The sequence below is a fragment of the Artemia sp. Qi Xiang Cuo genome, chromosome 4 (assembly GCF_049724085.1).
Source record: "Artemia sp. Qi Xiang Cuo chromosome 4, ASM4972408v1, whole genome shotgun sequence".
Classification (NCBI taxonomy): Eukaryota; Metazoa; Arthropoda; class Branchiopoda; order Anostraca; family Artemiidae; genus Artemia; species Artemia sp. Qi Xiang Cuo.
This window is the reverse complement of record NC_142797.1, coordinates 47,787,377-47,814,309: the sequence shown is the minus strand read 5'-3', so window position 1 is coordinate 47,814,309 and position 26,933 is coordinate 47,787,377. Positions and strand designations below refer to the sequence as shown.

The window sequence follows — 26,933 nt, the reverse complement described above, 5'->3', positions numbered from 1 at the left end:
GTGGTTTCTAATTGCATTATGAAAAGTGTTTGATTGTAAAAAGTCCAAAGAGGACTTTTTATGAACTTTAACAGTTGCCTCTTTGCCTTGAGGCACTTCAGTGGTAGACAACTATAAGAGAGCGCACGAGTCGAGGCAAACTAGGAGGTGGGTTTCTGACACTTATATAGTTTTCTTTTTCAAAAAGCTGTCATGTCTAATTTAACCTTATCTCCAATAATAAATGAACTACGATGTATATCAGATAAAGGAAAATATTATAACACTTATTTCGTATGTAAAGCAAAATTAAAGAGGGGATAAACATGTATAAATGAGAGGTGAGGGGGCTGGGAGGGTCTAAAGTGTTCACCAATACATACTTTACGGACGGATGTGAAAGAAAAAAGGTTAGGATGCTTAACCAGAACCATAAAATGTCTTGTGTAAGCTGAATTTCTTTGGAACTATCACTTTGACCCTAATCCAGATGAGAGGAAAGTGGTGATAAAAGGAGCTGGTCTAAAATAGAAAAATAGGAATTTTCGATCACAATTCTCAATTCAGCCATGAACGAAATTTATTTCTGCTATACTTTCTTTGGTTTCTTTTGTAGTCTATAACAATAGCTATAAAACACGGCTAATATAAGCCAAAAACGTCGTATTATCCTAACTCTACATTCATCCTGTTTAAGAGAATAAGTAAAAGAAGTGAACTTGAGCCGTAATTGGGTTACTTTTAGGGTTGATTCAGCTCAATCCTTATAGTTTGAAAGACAAGGACATCTATCCGGGTAGGTTGATCACTAGTCCTCTGGGGTGGAGAACACACTGTGTACATTTTGAACCCAAGAAAGGCGTACCTTCTACTTTCTTCCTAGAGAATGTCCCTGCTTCTGAAATAAAGTACTTTTATTAGAAAAGACAAGATAAAAGATTAGTTGTTGCTTCATTTTTCACAACAATCTGTCTGTACCATCTATTATAGGGCTCAGCGTAGTAACAGCTCTTACTTTTAGCTTTTAAAATACGGTAATTAGTTTAGAAAAGAGACAACATAAAATACCTACTAAACTCTTCTCAAAATAATATTTTAATTAAACTATTATTACTGCTCGAGATTTGCCTCTCAATTACATGGACTATCTGTCTTGGCTTTTCTCTGTCTACAATTAGCCATGTCTTGATGCAACCTATGCAAGCTACTGCAAAATACTTGATAACTTCTATTCAAAATCAACCGTGATTTTGAATTGAAGTTATCGAGTATTTTGCAGCAGGTTGCATAGGTTGCATCAAGACATGGCTAATTGTAGACAGAGAAAAGCCAAGACAGATAGTCCGAGTAATTGAGAGGCTTATGTTTAAATTGCTGGGGCACGGGTAAATGGTGGGAGTATGAGAAGCTAAGTTCGCTTAGAGTTAAAAGAAAATGAACGTGCTGCGACTCGAGTAACTTTTCAAACTCAAATATCAAACACAGTGTAGTTCGCTTAGGGTTAAAAGAAAATGAACGTACTCCGACTCAAGCAACTTTTTAAGCTCAAATATCAAACACGTTAGGGTTACGGCTTTTATAGTGATCCATGTGTTAACCTTTTCGGGGCACAAAATTAACTTTTAAAAGAGGACACTAAATATGATGTCTGATTTACCATTATCTGAAGGTAAACAAATCATTTACGAATTCGCAGAAATGTGGGTCACCTATAACGAGCAACACACGAGCGAGTGCTGAACCAGAATTAAAGAGAGCTGAACTGAATTTATATAACTATCTCAGATTCATTGCAAATACTTAATAACAAAGAGAGATCGATAGAGGGAAGTCGGATGGAAAGGGAATTCTTGAAAATGTACTATCTTAAAAACAATTTCAGCGTGAGTTTTTTTTCCATACATCAAAATAAAACTGAAATTTTCACGAAACGAGTACGGTTTTTCAAACTACTGAATCATCACATTTACATTAGTATGTAAACTTCAAGAGCCGAAAACAACAAATATGAAATCCAATGAAAAAAAAACGAAAAAGTCGGCCCTAATTTTGCCATTTGTTAGTGATAAGGGGAGTCTTACATTTATTGGAGGAACCTAATACTAAGGTGTTTTTGTATACTCATTTGGTAAAAAGTTATGTTTTTAAGTCACTGCTTCTAAGTAGTCGACACGGGTGGTTTAATTGGGGGGGGGGATGTTGGTCCCAAACATGCAGTCTTAGTCTGCAGTCTTAGGACTGCAGAAAAATAACATAGCCAACCTTGGATAAAGAACATAAACAACAAACCTGTATTTTAACATTTCGTTGATTTTGTTCACTACATCCTGCTTTAATGTTTGCAAGACAAATCGATGAAAAAGCACGTACACATAAACATTAGCTTTTAATGAGCCCTTAAACAACTTCCTATGTTTCAGTGCCCCCTAGCACCATGAGAGAAAAAGCAAGAAAGGAAACATCAGTGCTTCCCAAGCTAAAGTGCAATTTTCTTCAATTGTTAAGATGGAGGGCTGAAAACCAACATTTTTTCCGTATTTATTTTATTGGGGGTTTTTAGGATACATAAGACCATGGACCCGTGCACAGGATTTTCTTGGGGGAGGATCCCAAGTCTATTGAAACAACAAAGAGCAGACGTGAGATGTAGTGAGAGGTTGTGGAAGCGACTGTCAATCTCATGGGGGAGTAGTCCCTTCGTTTTTGACACACATACACTCTATGCGTATTTTAGCCTACAGAGCTTACTTTGCTGCCAAGGACGATAACTTCAGAAGAAGAGTCATCAAACAGGGTGTTAATTCAATCTTGAGAGTAGGTTATTTGTGATTTGTTGGCCCTTGAAAGACAAATAGCATTAAAAAAATATTTTAATATTGTGAAAAATTTAAGTATTTTGCTCATACTCCTTTTTTACCCTAGAAAGGTTTCTATAGACCAGTCTTTTCTTGGTTAAACTTCCTTAGGATGGATGTGGGGATTTAATAATAAAATATTGAATAATCTTAATCAAAAGTCAATACCACACAAACAGAAAGAAATCAGGCACTAAAAAAAAGAAGAAAGACAAAAATCGATAAAACAGATAACCTGTTTCCATCATGCTCAAACGTTTTTAAATGGTGACATTCGCGTAAAAAAGAGCAAACAAGTATTGATGCTAAGAACTCCATTCCTTCATTGCACTGTAGACTGTAGCGCCTTCTTTTTTTTAACATGATAAACATTTGATACCATGCGTACTGACCCTGGAAATATGCGTCAGAACCTTAGTTTAGTTGCTAAGGGTCAGAAAAAAAACAAGTTTTTCCATAGGCTTCTCGTGATGTGTACATCGAAATCAAACGTGCGTGAAGGCGGAGTATGAATTTTGTGTGGTTTTAAATCTGTGTCACTTACTTTTAATCAATCTAAAAAAACGAAGTTTTTCCAAGGGAGTAGAAAGGCCTCAGGAGCTCCCGCGACTCACCCCTGCTGCCACCTACAACTTTTTTACATAATTTAGGCATGTTTTTATGTCTTTTCGTTGTCAGTGAGAATGGAAAAACAGGATTTTTCTCACTTGAAAAAACATGATTTTTCTCACATTGATGGATGTTTTCTTGGACGGTTATGTGTGTTGGTCAATTTATTTGATGTTTTTTTCATGGATGTCAACAGAAATTCATGTCTGTTTTATGGTTCGTTGTCAGTGAGAATGAAAAAACAGGAACTTTCTCACATTTATGGATGTCAACAGCAATTTATGTCTGTTTTATGTCTGTTCGTTGTCAGTGAGAAACAAACATGGCTTCTTTGATCTTTAGGCTAACCTAACCTGACAACTTGATTTACATAATCGGTGGGGGAGAATGTAATGATTTACGAAAGGGGAATTAAGAAACAAACATGGCTTCTTTGATCTTTAGGCTAACCTAACCTGAGAAATTGATTTACATAATCGCTAGGGGAATGTATTGATTCACGAAGGGGGAATTAAGAAACATTATGGTTTCTTTAATCTTAGGTCTGAGGGATAAACGTTCTTTAGGTCAGAGAAAAATTAATATTCTATTTTTAAATAGGGCTTCATTGATCTTTACTGTCAGGAATTAGAAATGACATCACTTGTTATCTTGGAATTATGCGGGAGTCTAAAGAGATAGAAATTCTATTTTTAAATACGGCTTCACTGAGCTTTAAGTCGGAGAGATAAATTAATATTCTAACGAAACCTTAATAGTGTAGCTAGGAACATTTATGAGATGAAGAGATTAACGTAGGAAAGGGTTTCCTAGAAATTTGAAATGTGACAGCGCAGAGATGCCAAAAACAAAAGGAATACGCTGAAGTTACGATTAGGGATTATTTGGGTGAAACCGTTTTAGGGAATTATTTCGGCGAAACAGTTAGAGACATTTTAAAAGATGATTTAAAAGATGATTTTAGAAGAGGATTTGAGGGTGAAACTCTGTGGTCGTCATAATACACAAGTTCCATTTGCACAGTGTTGTGAGGTCCCGTACCACAACCCCAAAGAGTCCTCATACCCCTCCCCAACCCCGAAGGGTCCTCATACCCCACCCCAACCCCGAAGGAAGCCCCCGGTCCTCAAAGGTCCACCGGGCTCCCAAAGGGCCACCCGGCCCTCAAGGGTCCCCCAGACCCCCGAAGGTACCCCCAGGCCCCAAAGGCCCCCTCCCCCCCCTTCGCCCCCAAAGGGCCCCCCTCCCTCTCCCTCCCTCTACTCCCCCTCCTCACCTTCCCCTCCCCCACCCCTCCTTCCCCTCCCCCTCCCCTCCTCCCCCTCCCCTCCCCTTCCCTCCCCCATTTTTTAATATTTTTTGAAACCTATAGTTTGGGATGAGTAGTTTGCTATTTTTGACTTTCCTGAGCTAGGTTTCTTAGCCTTTCATAGGTGTGTGTTGTCAGAAACTTATGATTTGGGCTATGTAAATTACTATTTTTTACTTTTCTGAGCTAGATTTCTCAGCCTTTCATAGGTGTTTGTTGTCTGAAACCTATAGTGTGGGATGAGTAGTTTGCTTTTGGACTGTTCAGAGCTGGATTTCTGAGCCTCTTGTTGATGTATGTTGACTGAAACTTATGATTTGTGATATGTAAATTAATATTTCGGGCTTTAATAAGCTAGATTTCATAGTATTTTCTTGGTGTTTGTTGTCTGAAACCTATGATTTGGGATTTGTAGTTTGGCTTTTCGGAGTTTTCAGAGCTAGGATTCTTAGTCCCACATAGGTTTTTGTTGTCTGAAACCTCTAGGTCGGGATGAGTAGTTTGCTATTTCAGGCTTTTCTGAGATAATGTTTCTTAGTATTTCAGAGGTGTGTGTTGTCTGAAACTTATGACTTGAGGTGTCTAATTTGCTATTTCAGGCCTTTCTGAGCTAATGTTTAATAGTATTTCGTAGGTGAATGTTGTCTGAAACTTATGATTTGGGATATGTAAATTACTATATCGGGCTTTTTTAAGTTAGATTTATTAGTCTTTCGTTGGTGTATGTTTACTGAAACCTATGATTTGGGATATAAGGTTCTTAGTCTTTCGTTGGTGTGTGTTGTCTGAAACCTATGATTTGGGATTTGTAGTTTTGCTTTTTGGACTTTTCAGAGCTAGGATTCATAGTCCCTCATAGGTGTTTGTTGTCTGAAACCTATAGTTCGGGATGAGTAGTTCGCTATTTCAGGCTTTTCTGAGCTAAGGTTTCTTAGTATTTCATAGGTGTGTGTTGTCTGAAACTTATGACTTGAGGTGTCTAATTTGCTATTTCAGGCCTTTCTGAGCTAAGGTTTCATAGTATTTCGTAGGTGAATGTTGTCTGAAACTTATGATTTGGGATCTGTAAATTACTATTTCGGGCTTTTCTAAGTTAGATTTCTTAGTCTTTCGTTGGTGTATGTTGACTGAAACCTATGATTTGGCATATAAGGTTCTTAGTCTTTTGTTGGTGTGTGTTGTCTGACACATATGATTTGGGGTTTGTAGTTTGCTTTTTGGACTTTTCAGAGCTGGGATTCATAGTCCCTCATAGGTGTTTGTTGTCTGAAACCTATAGTTTGGGATGAGTAGTTTGCTATTTCAGGCTTTTCTGAGCTAAGGTTTCCTAGTATTTCGTAGGTGTGTGTCGTCTGAAACTTATGACTTGAGGTGTGTAATTTGCTATTTCAGGCTTTTCTGAGCTAAGGTTTCATAGTATTTCGTAGGTGAATGTTGTCTAAAACTTATGATTTGGGATATGTAAATTACTATTTCGGGCTTTTCTAAGCTAGATTTCCTAGTCTTTCGTTGGTGTGTGTTGTCTGAAACCAATGATTTGGGATGGGTGGGTTGCTGTTTTTGACTTTTCTGAGCTGGATTTCTTAGCCTTTCCTAGGTATGTGTTGTCTGAAACCTATGATTTGGGAAATGGTTAATTTGCTATTTTTGACTTTTCTGAGCTAGGTTTCTTGGCCTTTCATAGGTGTGTGCTGTCAGAGCCAAGGTTTCTTAGTATTTCGTAGGTGTGTGTTGTCTGAAACTTATGACTTGAGGTGTGTAATTTGCTATTTCAGGCTTTTCTGAGCTAAGGTTTCATAGTATTTCGTAGGTGAATGTTGTCTGAAACCTATGATTTGGGATATGTAAATTACTATTTCGGGATTTTCTAAGCTAGATTTTTTAGTCTTTCGTTGATGTGTGTTGTCTGAAACCAATGTTTTGGGTTGGGTGGGTTGCTATTTTTGACTTTTCTTAGCTGGATTTCTTAGCCTTTCCTAGGTATGTGTTGTCTGAAAACTATGATTTGGGTAATGGTTAATTTGATATTTTTGACTTTTCTGAGCTAGGTTTCTTAGCCTATCATAGGTGTGTGCTGTCAGAAAATTATGATTTGGGATTTGTAGTTTGCTTTTTAGACTTTTCAGAGCTAGGATTCTTAGTCTCTCATAGGTGTTTGTTGTCTGGAACCTATAGTTTGGGATGAATAGTTTGCTATTTCAGGCTTTTCTGAGCTAAGGTTTCTTAGTATTTCATAGGTGTGTGTTGTCTGAAACTTATGATTTGAGGTATACAATTTACTATTTCCGACTTTTCATAACCAGATTTCTTAGTCTTTCGTAGGTGTGTGGTGTCTGAAACCTATGATTTTGGATGTTTGGGTTGCTATTTTTTGACTTTTCTGAGCTGGATTTCTTAGCCTTTCGTAGGTGTGTGTTGACTGAAACCTATGATTTGGGGCTCAATTTTTCATAGAAGATAGAAAAGTTCATGATCTCTTCTGAATTTTACCAAAGAACATAATTCAGTTCTAATTTCTCCACAGAAAACAAAAATCTTCCACTTCAGTTCTTTATTTCACAAAGACATAAAAAAATTTAAAGTTCAATTCTAAATTTTTCGGTGGAAGATAGAAAAAGTAATACCATACTTATGAATGTTTTCACGGAAGATAAAAAGTTCTAGTCCAATTTAAAATTTTCTCAATGAAGTGAAGAAAAGTTCAAGTTCTCTACTGAATTTTACCAAAGAACACATTTCAATTCTAATTTCTCCAGAGAAAATGAAAATCTTCCACTTAAGTTCTTTATTTCACAAAGACAGAAATAAATTTAAAGTTCAATTCTAAATTTTTCAGTGGAAGATAGAAAAAGTAATACCATACTTGTGAATATTTTCACGGAAGATAAAAAGTTCTAGTTCAATTTAAAATTTTCTCAACGAAGTCAAGGAAGTTCAAGTTCTCTTCTGAATTTTCTCAATGAGAAAGAAATTAGTCATTGATCATTTCTATTTTTCCAAATAATATAAAAATTTTCCACTTTAGTTCAGATCTGTCTCGAAGAGATGAAAAATTTAAAATACTATTCCAAATTTTTCGCAGAAGATAAAAAAGTTCAAGTTCTCTTCGGAATTTTACCAAAGAACACAGTTCAATTCTAATTTCACCAGAGAAAACATAAATCTTCCACTTCAGTTCTTAATTTCACAAGGACATAAATAAATTTAAATTTCAATTCGAAATTTTTAGGTGGAAGATGGAAAAAGTAATAATATACTTGTGAATATTTTCACGGAAGATAAAAAGTTCCAGTTCAATTTTAAATTTTCTCAACGAAGTGAAGGAAAGTTCAAGTTCTCTACTGAATTTTACTACAGAACACACTTCAATTCTAATTTATCCAGAGAAAATAAAAATCTTCCACTTAAGTTCTTTATTTCACAAAGACATAAAGAAATTTAAAGTTCAATTCCAAATTTTTCGGTGGAAGATAGAAAAAGTAATAGCATTCTTGTGAATATTTTCCCGGAAGATAAAAATTTCAAGTTCAATTTAAAATTTTCTCAACGAAGTGAAGAAGAATTCAAGTTCTCTTCTGAATTTTACCAAAGAACACAATTCAATTCTAATTTCACCAGAGAAAATAAAAATCTTCCACTTCAGTTCTTTATTTCACAATGACATAAAGAAATTTGAAGTTCAATTCTAAATTTTTCGGTGGAAGATAGAAAAAGTAATACCATAATTGTGAATATTTTCACGGAAGATAAAAAGTTCTAGTTCAATTTAAATTTTCTCAACGAAGTGAAGAAAAGTTCAAGTTCTCTACTGAATTTTATCAAAGAACACAATTCAATTCTAATTTCTCCAGAGAAAACAAAAATCTTCCACTTAAGTTCGTTATTCTACAAAGACATAAAGAAATTCAGAGTTCAATTCTAAATTTTTCGGTGGAAGATAGAAAAAGTAATTCCATACTTGTGAATATTTTCCCGGAAGATAAAAAGTTCTAGTTCAATTCAAAAGTTTCTCAACGAAGTGAAGAAGAATTCAAGTTCTCTTCTGAATTTTACCAAAGAACACAATTCAATTCTAATTTCACCAGAGAAAATAAAAATCTTCCACTTAAGTTCTTTATTTCACAAAGACATAAAGAAATTTAAAGTTCAATTCTAAATTTTTCGGTGGAAGATAGAAAAAGCAATACTATACTTGTGAATATTTTCCCGGAAGATAAAAACTTCTAGTTCAATTTAAAATTTTCTCAACGAAGTGAAGAAAAATTCAAGTTCTCTTCTGAATTTTACCAAAGAACACAATTCAATTCTAATTTCATCAGAGAAAATCAAAATCTTCCACTTAAGTTCTATATTTCACAAAGACATAAAGAAATTTAAAGTTCAATTCTAAATTTTTCGGTGGAAACAAGAAAAAGTAATACCATGCTTGTGAATATTTTCCCGGAAGATAAAAAGTTCTTGTTCAATTTAAAATTTTCTCAACGAAGTGAAGAAAAATTCAAGTTCTCTTCTGAATTTTACCAAAGAACACAATTCAATTCTAATTTCACCAGAGAAAATAAAAATCTTCCACTTCAGTTCTATATTTCACAAAGACATAAAGAAATTTAAAGTTCAATTCTAAATTTTTCGTTGGAAGATAGAAAAATTAATACCATACCTGTGAATATTTTCTCGAATAGATGAAAAATTTAAAATACTCTTCCAATTTTTTCACAGGAGATAAAAAAGTTCAAGTTCTCTTCGGAATTTTACCAAAGAACACAATTCAATTCTTATTTCTCCAGAGAAAATAAAAATCTTCCACTTAAGTTCTTTATTTCACAAACACATAAAAAAATTTAAAGTTCAATTCTAAATTTTTCGGTGAAAGATAGAAAAAGTGATACCATACTTGTGAATATTTTCCTGGAAGATAAAAAGTTCTAGTTCAATTTACAATTTTCTCAACAAAGTGAAGAAAAGTTCAAGTTCTCTTCTGAATTTTACTAAAGAACACGATTCAATTCTAATTTCACCAGAGAAAAGAAAAATCTTACACTTCAGCTCTTTATTTCACAAAGACATAAAGAAATTTAAAGTTCATTTCTAAATTTTTCAGTGGAAGATAGAAAAAGTAATACCATACTTTTGAATATTTTCCCGGAAGATAAAAAGTTGTAGTACATTGTAAAGTTTTCTCAACGAATTAAAGAAAATCTCAAGTTCTCTACTGAACGTTACCACACAACACACTTCATATCCAGTTTCTTCGTAGATAATAAAACTCTTCAACTTCATTTTTAAGTTCTACAATGAAATGAAAAAATATAAATTTCTTTTCAAATTTTTTATATGAAATAAAAAAAAAGTAATGCTATGATTGTGATTTTATTCCGTGACGATAAAAAGTTTCACTTTATTTATAATTTTTCTTAAATTCAGTTCTGATTTTTCTCAAAGAAATGAAAAATTTAAAGTTCTGTTCCAAATTTTTTATAGAAGATAGAAAAAGTTATACATTGAAAGTGAATATTCAACATGAAGATAAGGAACTCCACTTTAATTCAGAGCTTTCTCGAAGAAGTGCAAAATGTTCAAGTTCTCTTCTGAATTTTCTTAAAGAAGAGAAAAAAGTTAGCTCAATTCTGAATTTTACCAATGAAAATGAAAAAACACTTCAGTTCATAATTTCTCAAAGACATAAAAATTTAAAGTTCAGTTCTAAATTTTTCTGTAGAAGATAGGAAAAGTTAAACTATGATTGTGATTATTTTCCAGTGAAGATAAAAAGTTTCACTTTAATTCTAATTTTCTTATATTCAGTTCCGATATTTTGCAAAGAGATGAAAAATTTAAAGTTCAGTTCCAAATTTTTCGTAGAAGATAGAAAAAGTTCTGCATTGATTTTGGATCTTCGACATGAAGATAAGGGGCATCACTTTAATTGTGAGTTTTCTTGAAGAATTGCAAAATGTTCAAGTTCCCTTCTGAATTTTCTTAAAGAAGAGAAAAAAGTTTGCTCAATTCTGAATTTTACTAATGAAAATGAAAAAACTTTCCACTTCAGTTTATAATTTCTCAAAGACATAAAAAATGTAAAGTTCAGTTATAAATTTTTCTGTAGAAGATAGGAAAAGTTATACTATGATTGTGATTATTTTCCAGTGAAGATAAAAAGTTTCACTTTAATTCTAATTTTCTTAAATTCAGTTCTGATTTTTTGCAAAGAGATGAAAAATTTAAAGTTCTGTTCCAAATTTTTCATAGAAGATAGAAAAAGTTATACATTGATTTGAATATTCGACATGTAGATAAAGAACATCAATTTCAGACTGAGCTTTCTCTAAGAAGTGCAAAAAATTCAAGTTATCTTCTTAAATTTCATAAAGAAGATAAAAAAGATAACTTAATTTTGAATGTCTACAATGAAAATGAAAAAGCTACCAACTCAGCTCTTAATTTATCAAAGACATAAAAAATTCAAAGATCTCTTCTAATTTTTCAATGAAAATAAAAATATTCCACTTCAGTTCTGGTTTTTTCTCAAAGGGATGAAAAATTTAAAGTTCTATTCTAATTTTAAATTAAATTTTAGCTCCTTTGTCGTATGGATTTGCCCCTCAAATTTTTAAATTAGAAAATGAGTGACTCCTTCTATTATTAAAGACAATCGTTCAAACTCGTTCATCTAACCTCCAACACAATAGGTTAGGTTAGGTATAAATAAATATTAATAAATAAATAGAAACATTTCTACATGTTTAAGTTAGGTTAGGTTAGGTTAACTTATCATGAGCGCTCATGATAAGTTAACCTAACCTTTTCTGGCGAGTATGGTTAGGTTAGGTTAGGCTAGATTAAGTACGCTTCACTTAGGTTAGCTTAGGTTAGGTGAGAGACAGGCAAAAATTTAGGTGTATGATTAGGTTAGGTTAGATTAAGTTAGATTAGGTTAAGTTAGGTAAGGCTAGGTTAGCCTACGTACGCACGCGTAGCTAACGTTTTTCTCTTCTTTAAGAAAATTCAGAAGAGAACTTGAACATTTTGCACTTCTTCGAGAAAGCTCTGAATTAAAGTGGAGTTCCTTATCTTCATGTTGAATATTCACAATCAATGTATAACTTTTTCTATCTTCTATGAAAAATTTGGAACATAACTTTAAATTTTTCATCTCTTTGAGAAAAATCAGAACTGAATTTAAGAAAAATTATAAATAAAGTGAAACTTTTTATCTTCATGGAAAATAATCACAATCATAGTAATACTTTTCTCTTCTTTGATCTAAAAATTTTAAATAGGAATTTTTATTTCTTTATTTCATTTTGGAACTTAAAACTGAAGTGGAAGATTTTTATTTTCTATTAAGAAATTGGAATTGAAGTGTGTTCTTTGGTTAAATTCAGAAGCGAACTTGAACTTTTCTTTACTTCGTTGAGAAAATTTTAAATTGAACTACAAATTTTTATATTCCGTGAAAATATTCACAAGTATGGTATTACTTTTTCTATCTTCCACTAAAAAATTTAGAATTGAACTTTAAATTTCTTTATGTCCTTGTGAAAGAAAGAACTGAAGTGGAAGATGTTTATTTTATCTGGTGAAATTAGAATTGAATCGTGTTCTTTAGTAAAATTCAGAAGAGAACTTGAACTTTTCTTCACTTCGCTGAGAAAATTGTAAATTGAACTAGAACTTTTTATCTTCCTGGAAAATATTCACAAGTATGGTATCACTTTTTCTATCTTCCACCGAAAAATTTAGAATTGAACTTTAAATTTCTTTATGTCTGTGAAATAAAGAACTTAAGTGGAAGATTTTTATTTTCTCTGGAGAAATTAGAATTGAATTGTGTTCTTTGGTAAAATTCCGAAGAGAACTTGAACTTTTTTATCTTTCATGAAAAATTTGGAACAGTATTTTAAATTTTTCATCTCTTCGAGAAAATATTCACAGGTATGGTATTACTTTTTCTATCTTCCACCGAAAAATTTAGAATTGAACTTTAAATTTCTTTATGTCTTTGTGAAATATAGAACTGAAGTGGAATATTTTTATTTTCTCTGGCGAAATTAGAATGGAATTGTGTTCTTTGGTAAAATTCAGAAGAGAACTTGAATTTTTCTTCACTTCGTTGAGAAAATTTTAAATTGAACAAGAACTTTTTATCTTCCGGGAAAATATTCACAAGTATGGTATTACTTTTTCTTGTTTCCACCGAAAAATTTAGAATTGAACTTTAAATTTCTTTATGTCTTTGTGAAATTTAGAACTTAAGTGGAAGATTTTGATTTTCTCTGGTGAAATTAGAATTGAATTGTGTTCTTTGGTAAAATTCAGAAGAGAACTTGAACTTTTCTTCACTTTATTGAGTAAATTTTAAATTGAACTAGAACTTTTTATCTTCCGGTAAAATATTCACAAGTATGGTATTACTTTTTATATCTTCCACCAAAAATGAGAATTGAACTTTAAATTTCTTTATGTCTTTGTAAAAGTAAGAACTTAAGTGGAAGATTTTTATTTTCTCTGGTGAAATTAGAATTGAATTGTGTTCTTTGGTAAAATTCAGAAGAGAACTTGAATTCTTCTTCACTTCGTTGAGAAAATTTTGAATTGAACTAGAACTTTTTATCTTCCGGGAAAATATTCACAAGTATGGTATTACTTTTTCTATCTTCCACCGAGAAATATAGAATTGAACTCTAAATTTCTTTATGTCTTTGTAGAATAACGAACTTAAGTGGAAGATTTTTGTTTTCTCTGGAGAAATTATAATTGAATTGTTTTCTTTGGTAAAATTCAGTAGAGAACTTGAACTTTTCTTCACTTCGTTGAGAAAATTTACAATTGAACTAAAACTTTTTATCTTGCCGGAAAATATTCACAAGTATAGTATTACTTTTTTTATCTTCCACCAAAAAATTTAGAATTCAACTCTAAATTTCTTGATGTCATTGTGAAATAAAGAACTTAAGTGGAAGATTTTTATTTTCTCTGGTGAAATTAGAATTGAATTGTGTTCTTTGGTAAAATTCAGAAGAGAACTTGAATTCTTCTTCCCTTCGTTGAGAAAATTTTAAATTGAACTAGAACTTTTTATCCTCCGGGTAAATATTCACAAGTATGGTATTACTTTTTCTATCTTCCACTGAAAAATTTAGAATTGAACTTTAAATTTATTTATGTGTCTGTGAAATAAAGAACTTAAGTGGAAGATTTTTATTTTCTCTGGATAAATTAGAATTGAATTGTGTTCTTTGATAAAATTCAGAAGTGAACTTGAACTTTTATTAACTTCGTTGAGAAAATTTAAAATTGAACTAGAAATTTTTATATTCCGTTAAAATATTCACAAGTATTTCTATCAAGTATTACTTTTTCTATCTTCCTCCGAAAAATTTAGAATTGAACTCTAAATTTCTTTATGTCTTTGTGAAATATAGAACTGAAGTGGAAGATTTTTTTTTTCTCTGGAGAAATTAGAATTGAATTGTGTTCTTTGGTAAAATTCCGAAGAGAACTTGAACTTTTTTATCTTCTGTGATAAAATTTGGAATAGTATTTTAAATTTTTCATCTCTTCGAGACAGATCTGAACTAAAGTGGAAAATTTTTATATTATTTGGAAAAATAGAAATGATCAATGACTAATTTCTTTTTCATTGAGAAAATTCAGTAGAGAACTTGAACTTTTCTTCACTTCATTGAGAAAATTTTAAATTGGACTAGAACTTTTTATCTTCCGTGAAAACATTCATAAGTATGGTATTACTTTTTCTATCTTCCACCGAAAAATTTAGAATAGAACTTTAAATTTCTTTATGTCTTTGTTAAATAAAGAACTGAAGTGGAAGATTTTTGTTTTCTCTGGAGAAATTGGAACTGAATTCTGTTCTTTGGTAAAATTCAGAAGAGATCATGAACTTTTCTATCTTCTATGAAAAATTGAACCCCAAATCATAGGTTTCAGTCAACACATACCTACGAAAGGCTAAGAAATCCAGCTCAGAAAAGTCAAAAAATAGCAACCCACACATCCCAAATCATAGGTTTCAGACACCACACACCTACGAATGACTAAGGAATCTGGTTATGAAAAGTCGGAAATAGCAAATTGCATAGCTCAAATAATAAGTTTCAGACAACACACACCTATGAAATACTAAGAAACCTTAGCTCAGAAAAGCCTGAAATAGCAAACTATTCATCCCAAACTATAGGTTTCAGACAATAAACACCTATGAGGGACTAAGAATCCTAGCTCTGAAAAGTCCAAAAAGCAAACTACAAATCCCAAATCATAATTTTCTGACAGCACAAACCTATGAAAAGCTAAGAAACCTAGCTCAGAAAAGTCAAAAATAGCAAATTAACCATTTCCCAAATCATAGGTTTCAGACAACACATACGTAGGAAAGGCTAAGAAATCCAGCTCAGAAAAGTCAAAAATAGCAACCCACCCATCCCAAATCATTAGTTTCAGACAACACACATCAACGAAAGACTAAGAAATCTAGCTTAGAAAAGCCCGAAATAGTAATTTACATATCCCAAATCATAAGTTTCAGACAACATACACCTATGAAATACTATGAAACCTTAGCTCAGAAAAGCCTGAAATAGCAAATTAGACACCTCAAGTCATAAGTTTCAGACAACACACACCTACGAAATACTAAGAAACCTTGGCTCTGACAGCACACACCTATGAAAGGCCAAGAAACCTAGCTCAGAAAAGTCAAAAATAGCAAATTAACCATTTCCCAAATCATAGGTTTCAGACAACACATACCTAGGAAAGGCTAAGAAATCCAGCTCAGAAAAGTCGAAAATAGCAACCCACCCATCCCAAATCATTGGTTTCAGACAACACACATCAACGTAAGACTAAGAAATCTAGCTTAGAAAAGCCCGAAATAGTAATTTACATATCCCAAATCATAAGTTTCAGACAACATTCACCTACGAAATACTATGAAACCTTAGCTCAGAAAAGCCTGAAATAGCAAATTACACACCTCAAGTCATAAGTTTCAGACAACACACACCTACGAAATACTAAGAAACCTTAGCTCAGAAAAGCCTGAAATAGCAAACTACTCATCCCAAACTATAAGTTTCAGACAACAAACACCTATGAGGGACTATGAATCCTAGCTCTGAAAAGTCCGAAAAGCAAACTACAAATCCCAAATCATAAGTTTCAGACAACACACACCAACGAAAGACTAAGAACCTTATATCCCAAATCATAGGTTTCAGTCAACATACACCAACGAAAGACTAAGAAATCTAACTTAGAAAAGCCCGAAATAGTAATTTACATATCCCAAATCATAAGTTTCAGACAACATTCACCTACGAAATACTATGAAAGCTTAGCTCAGAAAGGCCTGAAATAGCAAATTAGACACCTCAAGTCATAAGTTTCAGACAACACACACCTACGAAATACTAAGAAACCTTAGCTCAGAAAAGCCTGAAATAACAAACTACTCATCCCGAACTATAGGTTTCAGACAACAAACACCTATGAGGGACTATGAATCCTAGCTCTGAAAAGTCCAAAAAGCAAAACTACAAATCCCAAATCATAGGTTTCAGACAACACACACCAACGAAAGACTATGAACCTTATATCCCAAATCATAGGTTTCAGTCAACACACACCAACAAAAGACTAAGAAATCTAACTTAGAAAAGCCCGAAATAGTAATTTACATATCCCAAATCATAAGTTTTAGACAACAGTCACCTACTAAATACTATGAAGCCTTAGATCAGAAAGGCATGAAAGAGAAAATTAGACACCTCAAATGATAAGTTTCAGACAACAAACACCAATGCAATACTAAGAAAAATAAGCTCAGAAAAGCCTGAAATAGCCAACTACTCATCTCAACCTAGATGTTTCAGACAACAAACACCTATGTGGGACTAAGAATCCTAGCTCTGAAAAGTCCAAAAAGCAAAACAAAAAATCCCAAATTATAGGCTTCAGACAACATACACCTACGAAAGTCTATGAAAACTAGCTTAGAAAAGACCGAAATAGAAAATTACATATCCCAAATCATAATTTTCAGTCAACAAACACCTACGACAGTCAATGAAATCCAGCTCTGAAAAGTCCAAAAGCAAACTACTCATCCCAAACTATAGGTTTCAGACAACAAACACCTATGAAAGGCTATAAAATCTAGCTCAGAAAAGTCAAAAATAGTAATTTACATATCCTAAATCATAAGTTTCTGACAACACACACCTATGAAAGGCTAAGAAACCTAGCTCAGAAAAGTCAAAAATAGCAAACTACTCATCCCAAACTATAGGTTTCAAAAAATATAAAAAAATGGGGGAGGGAAGGGGAGGGAAGGGGAGGGGGAGGAGGGGTGGGGGAGGGGAAGGTGAGGAGGGGGAGGAGAGGGAGGAGATGGAGAGGGGGGGCCTTTGGGGGCCAGGGGGGAGGGGGCCTTTGGGGCCTGGGAGGTCCTTTGGGGGTCTGGGGGACCCTTGAGGGCCGGGTGGCCCTTTGGGAGCCCGGTGGACCTTTGAGGACCGGGGGCTTCCTTCGGGGTTTGGGTGGGGTATGAGGACCCTTCGGGGTTGGGGAGGGGTATGAGGACTCTTTGGGGTTGTGGTAGGGGACCTCACAACACTGTGCAAATGGAACTTGTGTATTATGACGACCACAGAGTTTCACCCTCAAATCCTCTTCTAAAATCATCTTTTAAATCATCTTTTAAAATGTCTCTAACTGTTTCGCCGAAATAATTCCCTAAAACGGTTTCACCCAAATAATCCCTAATCGTAACTTCAGCGTATTCCTTTTGTTTTTGGCATCTCTGCGCTGTCACATTTCAAATTTCTAGGAAACCCTTTCCTACGTTAATCTCTCCATCTCATAAATGTTCCTAGCTACACTATTAAGGTTTCGTTAGAATATCAATTTATCTCTCCGACTTAAAGCTCAGTGAAGCCGTATTTAAAAATAGAATGTCTATCTCTTTAGACTCCCGCATAATTCCAAGATAACAAGTGATGTCATTTCTAATTCCTGACAATAAAGATCAATGAAGCCCTATTTAAAAATAGAATATTAATTTTTCTCTCTGACCTAAAGAACGTTTATCCCTCAGACCTAAGATTAAAGAAACCATAATATTTCTTAATTCCCCCTTCGTGAATCAATACATTCCCCTAGCGACTATGTAAATCAATTTCTCAGGTTAGGTTAGCCTAAAGATCAAAGAAGCCATGTTTGTTTCTTAATTCCCCTTTCGTAAATCATTACATTCTCCCCCGCCGATTATGTAAATCAAGCTCTCAGGTTAGGTTAGCCTAAAGATCAAAGAAGCCATGTTTGTTACTCACTGACAACGAACAGACATAAAACAGACATAAATTGCTGTTGACATCCATAAATGTGAGAAAGTTCCTGTTTTTTCATTCTCACTGACAACGAACCATAAAACAGACATGAATTGCTGTTGACATCTATGAAAAACATCAAATAAATTGACCAACACCCATAACCGTCCAAGAAAACATCCATAAAAGTGAGAAAAATCATGTTTTTTCAAGTGAGAAAAATCCTGTTTTTCAATTCTCACTGACAACGAACAGACATAAAAACATGCATAAATTATGTAAAAAAGTTGTAGGTGGCAGCAGGGGTGAGTCGTGGGACCTCCTGAGGCCTTTTTACTCAAGGGAAGTACAGAGCGAAGTTGAAACTTAGAACGGATAAAAATTATTGCTTCACAGCCTATCTAATATATATCAATAAAACTAGTGCAAATAAACCAACTAATTACGTTTCCTGTGTTTCTAAGATTATAGAAAACTAGCGCTTTACTGAAAACACAAACATCAAGTATTAAAAAAAGGAATATTGATTTGGGAGTCAAGCGTGAGTATGTAGCCTGACAATAATAAACTAATCTATAAAGCTTTTCATAGTCTTACGCCAATTGTAACATGAGTAATTTTCCATATACAATTAAAAATATCTTAAAAACATAAGCGTACAATTAAATATTCTTTTAATAACCGCAAAGTCATTGAACAGCATACATAAATAATGGATTGATTTATCAGGTAGCATTTTAGTCTCGCCAGCTGTAATACCAATAGTGATTAATAAACAGTTTTCAATTGTAAGAAATATGCTTTAGTATTTCTTGAAATGAATATCAAATAAGACATATATGAACTCTAAAAATGCGATTTTGAAGCTATGATACAAATTCTAAAGCTAGTCTATAGTCCTAATCCTAATGCTATCACGATGGCTTTACTTCGAACTTGTCTACAAACTAATCATGACATGTCCTTTTTAAAACCAAAACGACAGCCAGGCATTGAACTGAGCCATCGTGCAGAAGTGATACCAAATTAAGCGAGAAACAAAATTAGGCAACAATTCTAAAATGAATGTTGCTTTATCTTAAAAAGAATTGATCCTAAAAGGGATTGATAATATTTTTATTCTGTAAAAAACGTCCTTAATTGGTTTACTTTTACTGTACTAAAACTCCTATATTATTTTGTGTTTTCAGTAAAGTTCTAGTTTTCTATAATCCTAGAAACACAGGGAAGCATAATTAGTTGGTTTATACGTACTAGTTTTATTGATATATATATATATATATATATATATATATATATATATATATATATATATATATATATATATATATATATATATATATATTAGATAGGCTGTGAAGCAATAATTTTTGTCTGTTTTAAGTTTCAAACTTCGCTCTTTACTTCCCTTGGAAAAACTACATTTTTTAGATTAATCTTTGCTCGTTTTTATTCAAATTTAATGTTGTAAGAAACAACGCTGCCATGATCTTTTTTTTATTTATACGGAATAATTTATGTTCGTTTTAAGTTTTAATGTCATTCCTTAGTTTCAATTGAAAACTTATGGAGCTGTTTAAGGGCGCATTTAAAAGCTTATATTAATGCCTAATCGCTTTATGAATTTGACTTGATAGCACCTTCCCATAAAGCGCACTTTCCGTTTTCCCCCATTGTTTTCAAATGAAAAAAAGTTCCTTTTTCAATTAAATGACCAAAAAAGGTATTTTTCAAAACCCATGTAGGAGCAAAAAACTAAAGGGGCAAGGACGTCCCTTCCCCTCAATTACCGCAATTAGAACTAGCACACAGGCTTCGTCGCAGAGTGAAGTTTGAAGGTTTAATTCAAAACTGTTGATCATCAAAGCATAATTTTTGGTAGATTTTTAGTTTTAGTTTGTTTGTTTTCACAATAATCTCTTACTTTCAAGATGAGTAGGCGATTTATGAAACTTACTAAGTGCGATTGGAGGGGGAGTGTATGTGAGGGGTTCTTATGAACCTCTAGTTAAAGGCTTTGGACCATAATTATTGCAATGGTACCGTTTTATGCTTCCAAACTCTTCCACTTAGGAAGTGGCACCAAAAGTGCCGTTTTTAGTGCTATATGGCACTTATGGACAGTAAAATTGATAAGAAAGATATGAGTAATAGCTTTAAAATGAGTCTTCCCGGGATATGCTTTGAAAAATGAGTGCATCACATTTGCACAATTAGTGGATTATCTAAAACGTAATCATAAGAAGTGACAAACCATGATTGGGAAAAAGAATCCTTGGAGGAATCGAACGCATGATAATCTAATTTGAAGTTCTGCCCTGTACTAACAGAACCACGCCTCTAATAATCTGATTTAATATATTGGTGTTTGTGGAACTTTAATTGCATAGGTTATTAAGGGGTCCTTGAGGAGGAACATGCGGAGGTGGTGTTTCAAACCTCCAGTTAAGGGTTTTGGATCATAATTATTACAATTATACCGTTTTATACTTTTAAGATTTTCCACTTACGAAGTGGTACGAACAGTGTTATTTTCAGTGCTATATCTTACTTACGAATTGTAGAATTGATAAAATTACGTAGATATGAGCAAACGTTTTCAAATGAGCTATTAAACATCACTCTAAGAAGTTCTGGTAGCCCACTAGCCCCAGATTTTCTACTTGAGACATGGCACAAAAAGGGTCGTTTTTAGTACCATTTGAAACTTGCAGATGGTGGAGTTTATAGGAAGAATGTAAATATTAGCAATACTTTTTATATTAGCTATCAAAATCTATTTCCTATGTTCTGGTTGCCCGCTAGCACCATTCCTTGAGAAATGGCATAAAAAGTGCCCTTTTTCATGCCATATGGCACTCGCGGATGGCGGAATTTATATAAATCACGTACATATGAGAAATAGATTTTGAATGAGCTCTTAAGCATCTCTCTATGATGTTCTAGTAGCCCACTAGGCCTGGAAAAAAAGAAGAAAAAAAAGACCGTTTTACGTTTGTTATCTTTTAGTTACTATGGGCTGTGGTTCGCTCTTTACTAGGTTACAGCTAATGCTGGAACCATGACAAAGAGTTCATTGCAAATTCTCCATAGAAACTGGTTCATATTAAAATGTGTGAATTCTAATAGATGGTAGAATTTTTAAAGACCTAGTAAATATAAGCAATAGCTTATAATTGAGCCATTAAATATCTATCTACGATGGTGTGGTAGCCTGCTAATGTTTCAGTAGCTTAATGGTGAGCAGACGATTTATAAAACTTACTCAGGGGGTTGCAAGGGGGAGGGTGCGGGAAGGGTTCTTGTAAACCTTCAGTTAAGGGTTCTGGAACATAACTATCACAATAGTACCTGTTTTGTACTTCAGAGCTTTTCCACTTGTGAAGTGGCACCAAACGTGTTGTTTTCAGAGCTGTACCGCACTTACTTATGGTAGAATTGAAAAAAAAAAAAACAGTACGTTGATATGAGCAATAGGTTTCAAACGAGCCATTAAACATAACTCTTATTATTTTTTTTTTTTTTAATTCCCACCTCCTCTCCTCTCGGTGACTTTCAAATTTTCTTTAACAATATCTCATAACTTATTTAATGTCACCTACTCTTTTCTTAAAAAAAAAGAAAAACTTCTTAAAAAAATCCATATATTAAATTTATATAAAATTGAGCATTCCAAAAGATATCAGGTTATAAAAATAGAGGTATACTACATTTCAAATTTCATATACCTTTTAGGTTCATCCGATATCTCAGGCTGCCCTTCCCCCTTAGGGCACCCCTTCCATCGTGACCTTAAATTACACTTTTCAAATCTTTTTTCATCAACCTCTATTTCCCCTGAGATATTATTTATTTTTACTCCCCTCCCCCAAAATAACAATATAAAAAAAAGAGTAAGAAAGAAATGACAAACTCTACATTTACAAAAAAAAATACTAATAGGTAGACTGTCGCCTTATCCCTTCACTTCATTTCCTATACCCTTATTACTCATCATATCTTTCCCCTTTGGCTGCTCAATTCTCTTTAAACTTTATCTTTATCCTACTTTTAAAACTTCTCTAATCCCTTTAAAACGTTATCTTTATCCTGCTTTTAATACTTATTTCTTTATCATTCTTTTATTCCTTTTTTAAATAACAACAATTCAATTTCTAATTAAAATTTCTTACAAAAACTTTTTTTTTAACATAACTCTTATAAGTTCTGCTAGCCCAATAGCCTCAGCTTTTCCACTTGAGACATGGCACAAAAATTGCCGTTTCCAGTGCCATTTGGAAATTGTAGATGCTGGAATTTATAGAAAGAACGTAGATACGAGCAATATCTTTTATATGAGCTATAAAAAATCTGTCTTTCATATTCTAGTAGCCGGCTAGCGCCACCACTTGAGAAATGGCACAAATTGCCATTTCAGTGCCATGTGGCACTTGCAGATGGCGGAGTTTATAAAAAGCACGTAGATATAAGAAATAGCTTCTGAATGAGCTGTTAAGCATCTATCTATGATGTTCTAGTAACCCGCTAGACCTCGAGAAAAAAAAAGAAAAAAGGGAGACAGATCAGTGCTACCGATGCATAAAGCGATTTTCCTTGTTGTTCAAGGAGGGGGGTTGTAATTTTCCTGTATGAGATTTTCGACCATGCTGATTCCAATGGTACGTTTTTTATTTAGTCTGACGCCATTTTCGAGGGGTTCGGGCCTTTTTTCGAAATCACCATAAGTTTCTTTTTGCGATAAACTTTTACTTTTAAGACGAACCGAAATAATATTTACCATTCGCAAATCAGTGCCAGATGACAATTTATTTTCACCAGGCAGTTTATTTCAAAAAGCATTTTTTAACTTTTAGTTACTATGGACTATGGTTCGCTCTTTACTAGGTTGCAGCTACTGATGCAACTATGATGGAGAGTATATCCCTTGTCGATAGTGTAAATTCTGTCTACCGTGCTCCATTGACCCGCTGCTCGACATTCTATTTAAAATTGCAATCTCACAGCAGGACTTATGTACTGATAATTCGGTAACAATAATAACCGTTACAACATCTGACTTGTATTAAAAAACAACAGCTTGATTCGCTATTCAATAATGTCCTATCTAAAATAACGGACATAAATTTTATCGCGCTCCAAATTCACATCGTATATTCCAGTTTGTGTTGCGCATGTTGTTAGCGTTCTAGTCTAAATGGTTTTAAATCTGCCTGTTTTAGGTTTTGTCTATTATTAGTGATAAAAATGAAGTGATCTATTGTTCGAAACAGCTTGTTTTGCTTGTTCATAGCTGGCTAACCAATGCAAAATGCCTCACCCTAGAGTAGTTTTTCTACTAGCATTAACAGGAATCGGAATATTATGCCTTTTAGTTGTTGTGGGAGTTTGGGCGTCAGTTCGTGCTGGAAACTATCAAATTAAAGCTCATCCTTTGAGCGACCTTACAAGAGAAACAGTCATGAGCAAAACCAAAAGTGACAGGATGCTACAAGACGCTGCCTATTCTTCTATCACCTTACCTGACTTCTTTCAAGCTAAAGTACAAGACACAAACAAAAAGCCAGAGACAAGCCTTATTGGAAAGAGATTTCTTGAGGTTAATGACAACATAAACGGTAACCATAATTTTTTTTATGTATCTTTCTTTCAAATAGTTTGCAACAGAGGTGTCAATTTAAGACAGTCTAAGGGGGGGGGGGTGAAATATATTTGTCAAATCTAGGGGGAATTTTTGTTTCTTGATCTTTTTAATGAAAATACCAACACATATATACTTTAATGAAAATGCCGAAAAATGCCTTTGGAGTTACAGATTAGGGGGGGGGGGGCTATTCCTCCCTCCATTGACATACCTTGTTCGTGGTTAAGAATAGTAATTAAGGATCGACTCTTGCTAACAGTAGCCAAAACCCTCAAAGAGAGTTTTTGCAACAATTTGTACATTAAAAAAATTCGCCTCTAAAGGCTGCCTACCATGTTTCATTTACATAGCTGAATTAATTTCTTGAAAATATTGAAGAAAGTGGTGTCCGAAAAGCGAATATTTATTCGTAACGTAAGAAAATTTGCTTTCTGAATGATAAACTCAAATCGAAATCATTGGGCAATTACCAAAATCGAAGTGTGTATTTTTCGCAAGCATGTGCCAAGCGAAAGAATCAATGGAAAGATAATCCATATCTGGAATAAATAAGTTTCAATGCACTATCACCTTTGAACATGTTTGTAAGTGTGAATTTTTGTGTTGTGGCTTTCCGTTGATCGTAGATTTGATGTATATTTTGTTTTGTAGATCTGTTTTGCAGAAGCTCTTGGGGTAAGCGAAGTAAGCGGTCGCATAGGGCGCCAGCGACAGGGGGCGCCTTGAACAAGCAATGCCCTCTGTGGCAAAGGGTGTCAGAGGCGCACTCTGTGTCAGAGGGAGAGATCGACGCCGGAGGCCATGTGACTTAATCAAGACAAAACTATAAGATAATTGTTGAGCCTCCAAAATCGATTTATATCACCTAAAGAATGGTGTGATTTTTTAGGCATGAAATTGACTCAACTTTTGGTGCAAAGCACGTCAGCTGCTAGTGATTTTATGGCACTAATTTAAAATCTCTCAAGGAGAGTCGTGTTTACGTAGGGCAAAAAAGTGTAATGATAAATCGAATGAAGCATTTCAATAATGCCGACGACTAAATTTACATCAAGTCCCTCTTATCGTGTATTGATTTTGGTTTGAAACCAGTTGCAATGCTGCAGTAGACCGTTTCAGCAGTAGGTTAACATGAATTATTGACAAGAATGAAAATGAAGATATCCATCAATTTTGCTGCCATTTTTACTTGTTTTTACCCTCAATTACATTTAGGGTCGTTTAGTACATGGTGTAAATGCAATTTTTCTGCCTAATTTTAAACGAGTCAATTTTAATGTTTTGCCACTTTTCATATTCTAGGGGTGTCACTCCAGGACGAGTATACTACCTTCTATTCAGATTACGACATCAAGATGTTCCCTATTCAGACTTCACTCTCAACTGCAGCATCGCCTTCTTCAAGCGTTGCGTCTACTTTTCATAGAATTACTACTAAGCCAAAGCGACGTTCCAATTATCTACAGCCATCCCCCACCCTGGATGGTAAAACTCCTGAAAGCTCCCTAAGAATTGAAAGTGGTTCAGGACCTGACACATACCGAATAACGGAGATCGATGCAATGAAGGAAAAAGACGTTAATGAAGTATTATTCAGGCCAGTAAAGTTCACTGCTGAAGATGCTACCGTTCCTGCAAGGGACATTAACCATAGAAAAAATACTACTACCAGTACAGAAGGTAAGCTCCTTTTCAGTGAGGAATTAATTTTGTCAGGGATATTAATTTAAGTTTTTTGGCTGTTGAAAAGCTTCTAGGCTGAGTCCTACTTGAGGAAGGGTGCTCTGACAAAAAGTCGTTCGATATGATCGGCTATCCTCTGCCGTATAAATAACAATTCAATAAAGGGTTGCCACCAGCTCAAGAAAAAAAAACATGGCAAGCGTAAGAAAAACTTCTATGGCTTATCCATGGCAGCCTACCCCCAGGGTTGCCATCAGCCGAAGAAAAAAGTCCATGGCAAGCTCTGTTGCCAAAAGGGCGAAACAATTTGCCACTCACGACGCTTCGCCTCGCTCACAGGTACGGCTCTTCGATGACACAGATTCATATAGATGTGAAACGGAAGTGCTCGGTTTGCATTTTTTTCATATGATTGTTCGTCGAATGCGCTGGAATATTTAAACGTATCTCGCAAACCAGCAAAATGTTGAATATTCCGGCATTAGGGAGAAACTGTGAGTAAATGCAAAAACCGTGAGATTGCATCTGTTTGAACCAAGAGTTAATCTAGGTTCTGATGAGAAGTAAATAACCGTTAAAGAAGTAGGGAACTGCCGTAAGCGCAATGCCTGTCTCAAATCAGGCTAGACCCTCGCGTCCGTTTTCTTCTGGTTGATTTCTTCGTACGAAAAGATAATCAAATCGGTCAGAAGAAAAAGTTTGCATGAAGAAATGTGGGGGGGTCTAGCCTGATTAGATGTGATCTACTTTCCTTTATTCCGACTTTTCTTGACTTTTGAATTTATTTACTTTTGGTTCTGACAAAGCGGGATTCCGATTCGCGCCCCGACTCGACTGTTTTGCAACATGGAGATAAACGGCGTTCTGTCGCTAGGTGACGGGAATCGAAAACTGATGTGATTTCCCTCTCTGAAAAACCAGTTGAATCTGTTTTTGACCCTGTCGCCTTGTCGAGATTATGAGATGGACAACCAGTACTCAAAATAAGAATTTTTGCTACTAATAATTATTAGCAGAGGTATTGACTGGGTAATCGTTACATTGAGGCCCTATGGTGTTTTTGGTTTATATAACTCACTGTATTTCGGCCGAAACAGTTTTTTTGATTGGAGTTCTATTTCTTAACTCAGGGAAATTTTTTAGAGTACGTCCGGATCCTCATTCACGGTAGTTGACTTGACTACAGTCAAGTTCATCGTAGTTTAAGCAAGATCCTAACGATGAAAGTATGTGTTTTTGTCAGTAGGGCAAAACGTTGAAAAATTTTGTTCCAATTCTTTAAAAATGGCCCCTTAATACCAAGGGCTATTAATTAGAATAAATAGCTCTTATGAAAGTACTAAAAAAACTTCAGCGTAAAGAGCGAGGTATTGACTAGGGGGCGAACCCAATCATAAACGTAATAATTTCTGTCAGTTTTAAGTTTTGGTGTTGCTCCTTACTTTCAGTTGAAAAACATGTTTTTTTTTAGATTTAATTTCTGATCGTTTTTTAAATAATGCTGG

At 34.1% G+C, this 26,933-nt stretch overlaps 1 protein-coding gene and 1 long non-coding RNA gene across 2 annotated transcripts in view; one reads left to right on the top strand and one right to left on the bottom strand.

The window, feature by feature from the left end:
• Positions 1 to 541: 541 nt before the first annotated feature.
• LOC148953174 (uncharacterized) overlaps positions 542 to 26,933 on the bottom strand; it is a 59,531-nt gene continuing 33,139 nt past the window's right edge. Inside the window, exon 2 of the long non-coding RNA XR_016141694.1 lies at positions 542 to 877. This is a non-coding gene — a long non-coding RNA (uncharacterized LOC148953174). The remainder of the gene's footprint in view (positions 878 to 26,933) is intronic.
• The window catches only part of LOC148953173 (uncharacterized), a 78,075-nt gene continuing 74,374 nt past the window's right edge, over positions 23,233 to 26,933 (top strand). Inside the window, exons 1-2 of the mRNA XM_089088339.1 lie at positions 23,233 to 23,719; positions 25,048 to 25,425. Coding sequence (XP_088944465.1) covers positions 23,413 to 23,719; positions 25,048 to 25,425 — 685 coding nt within the window. The 5' untranslated portion in view covers positions 23,233 to 23,412. The remainder of the gene's footprint in view (positions 23,720 to 25,047; positions 25,426 to 26,933) is intronic.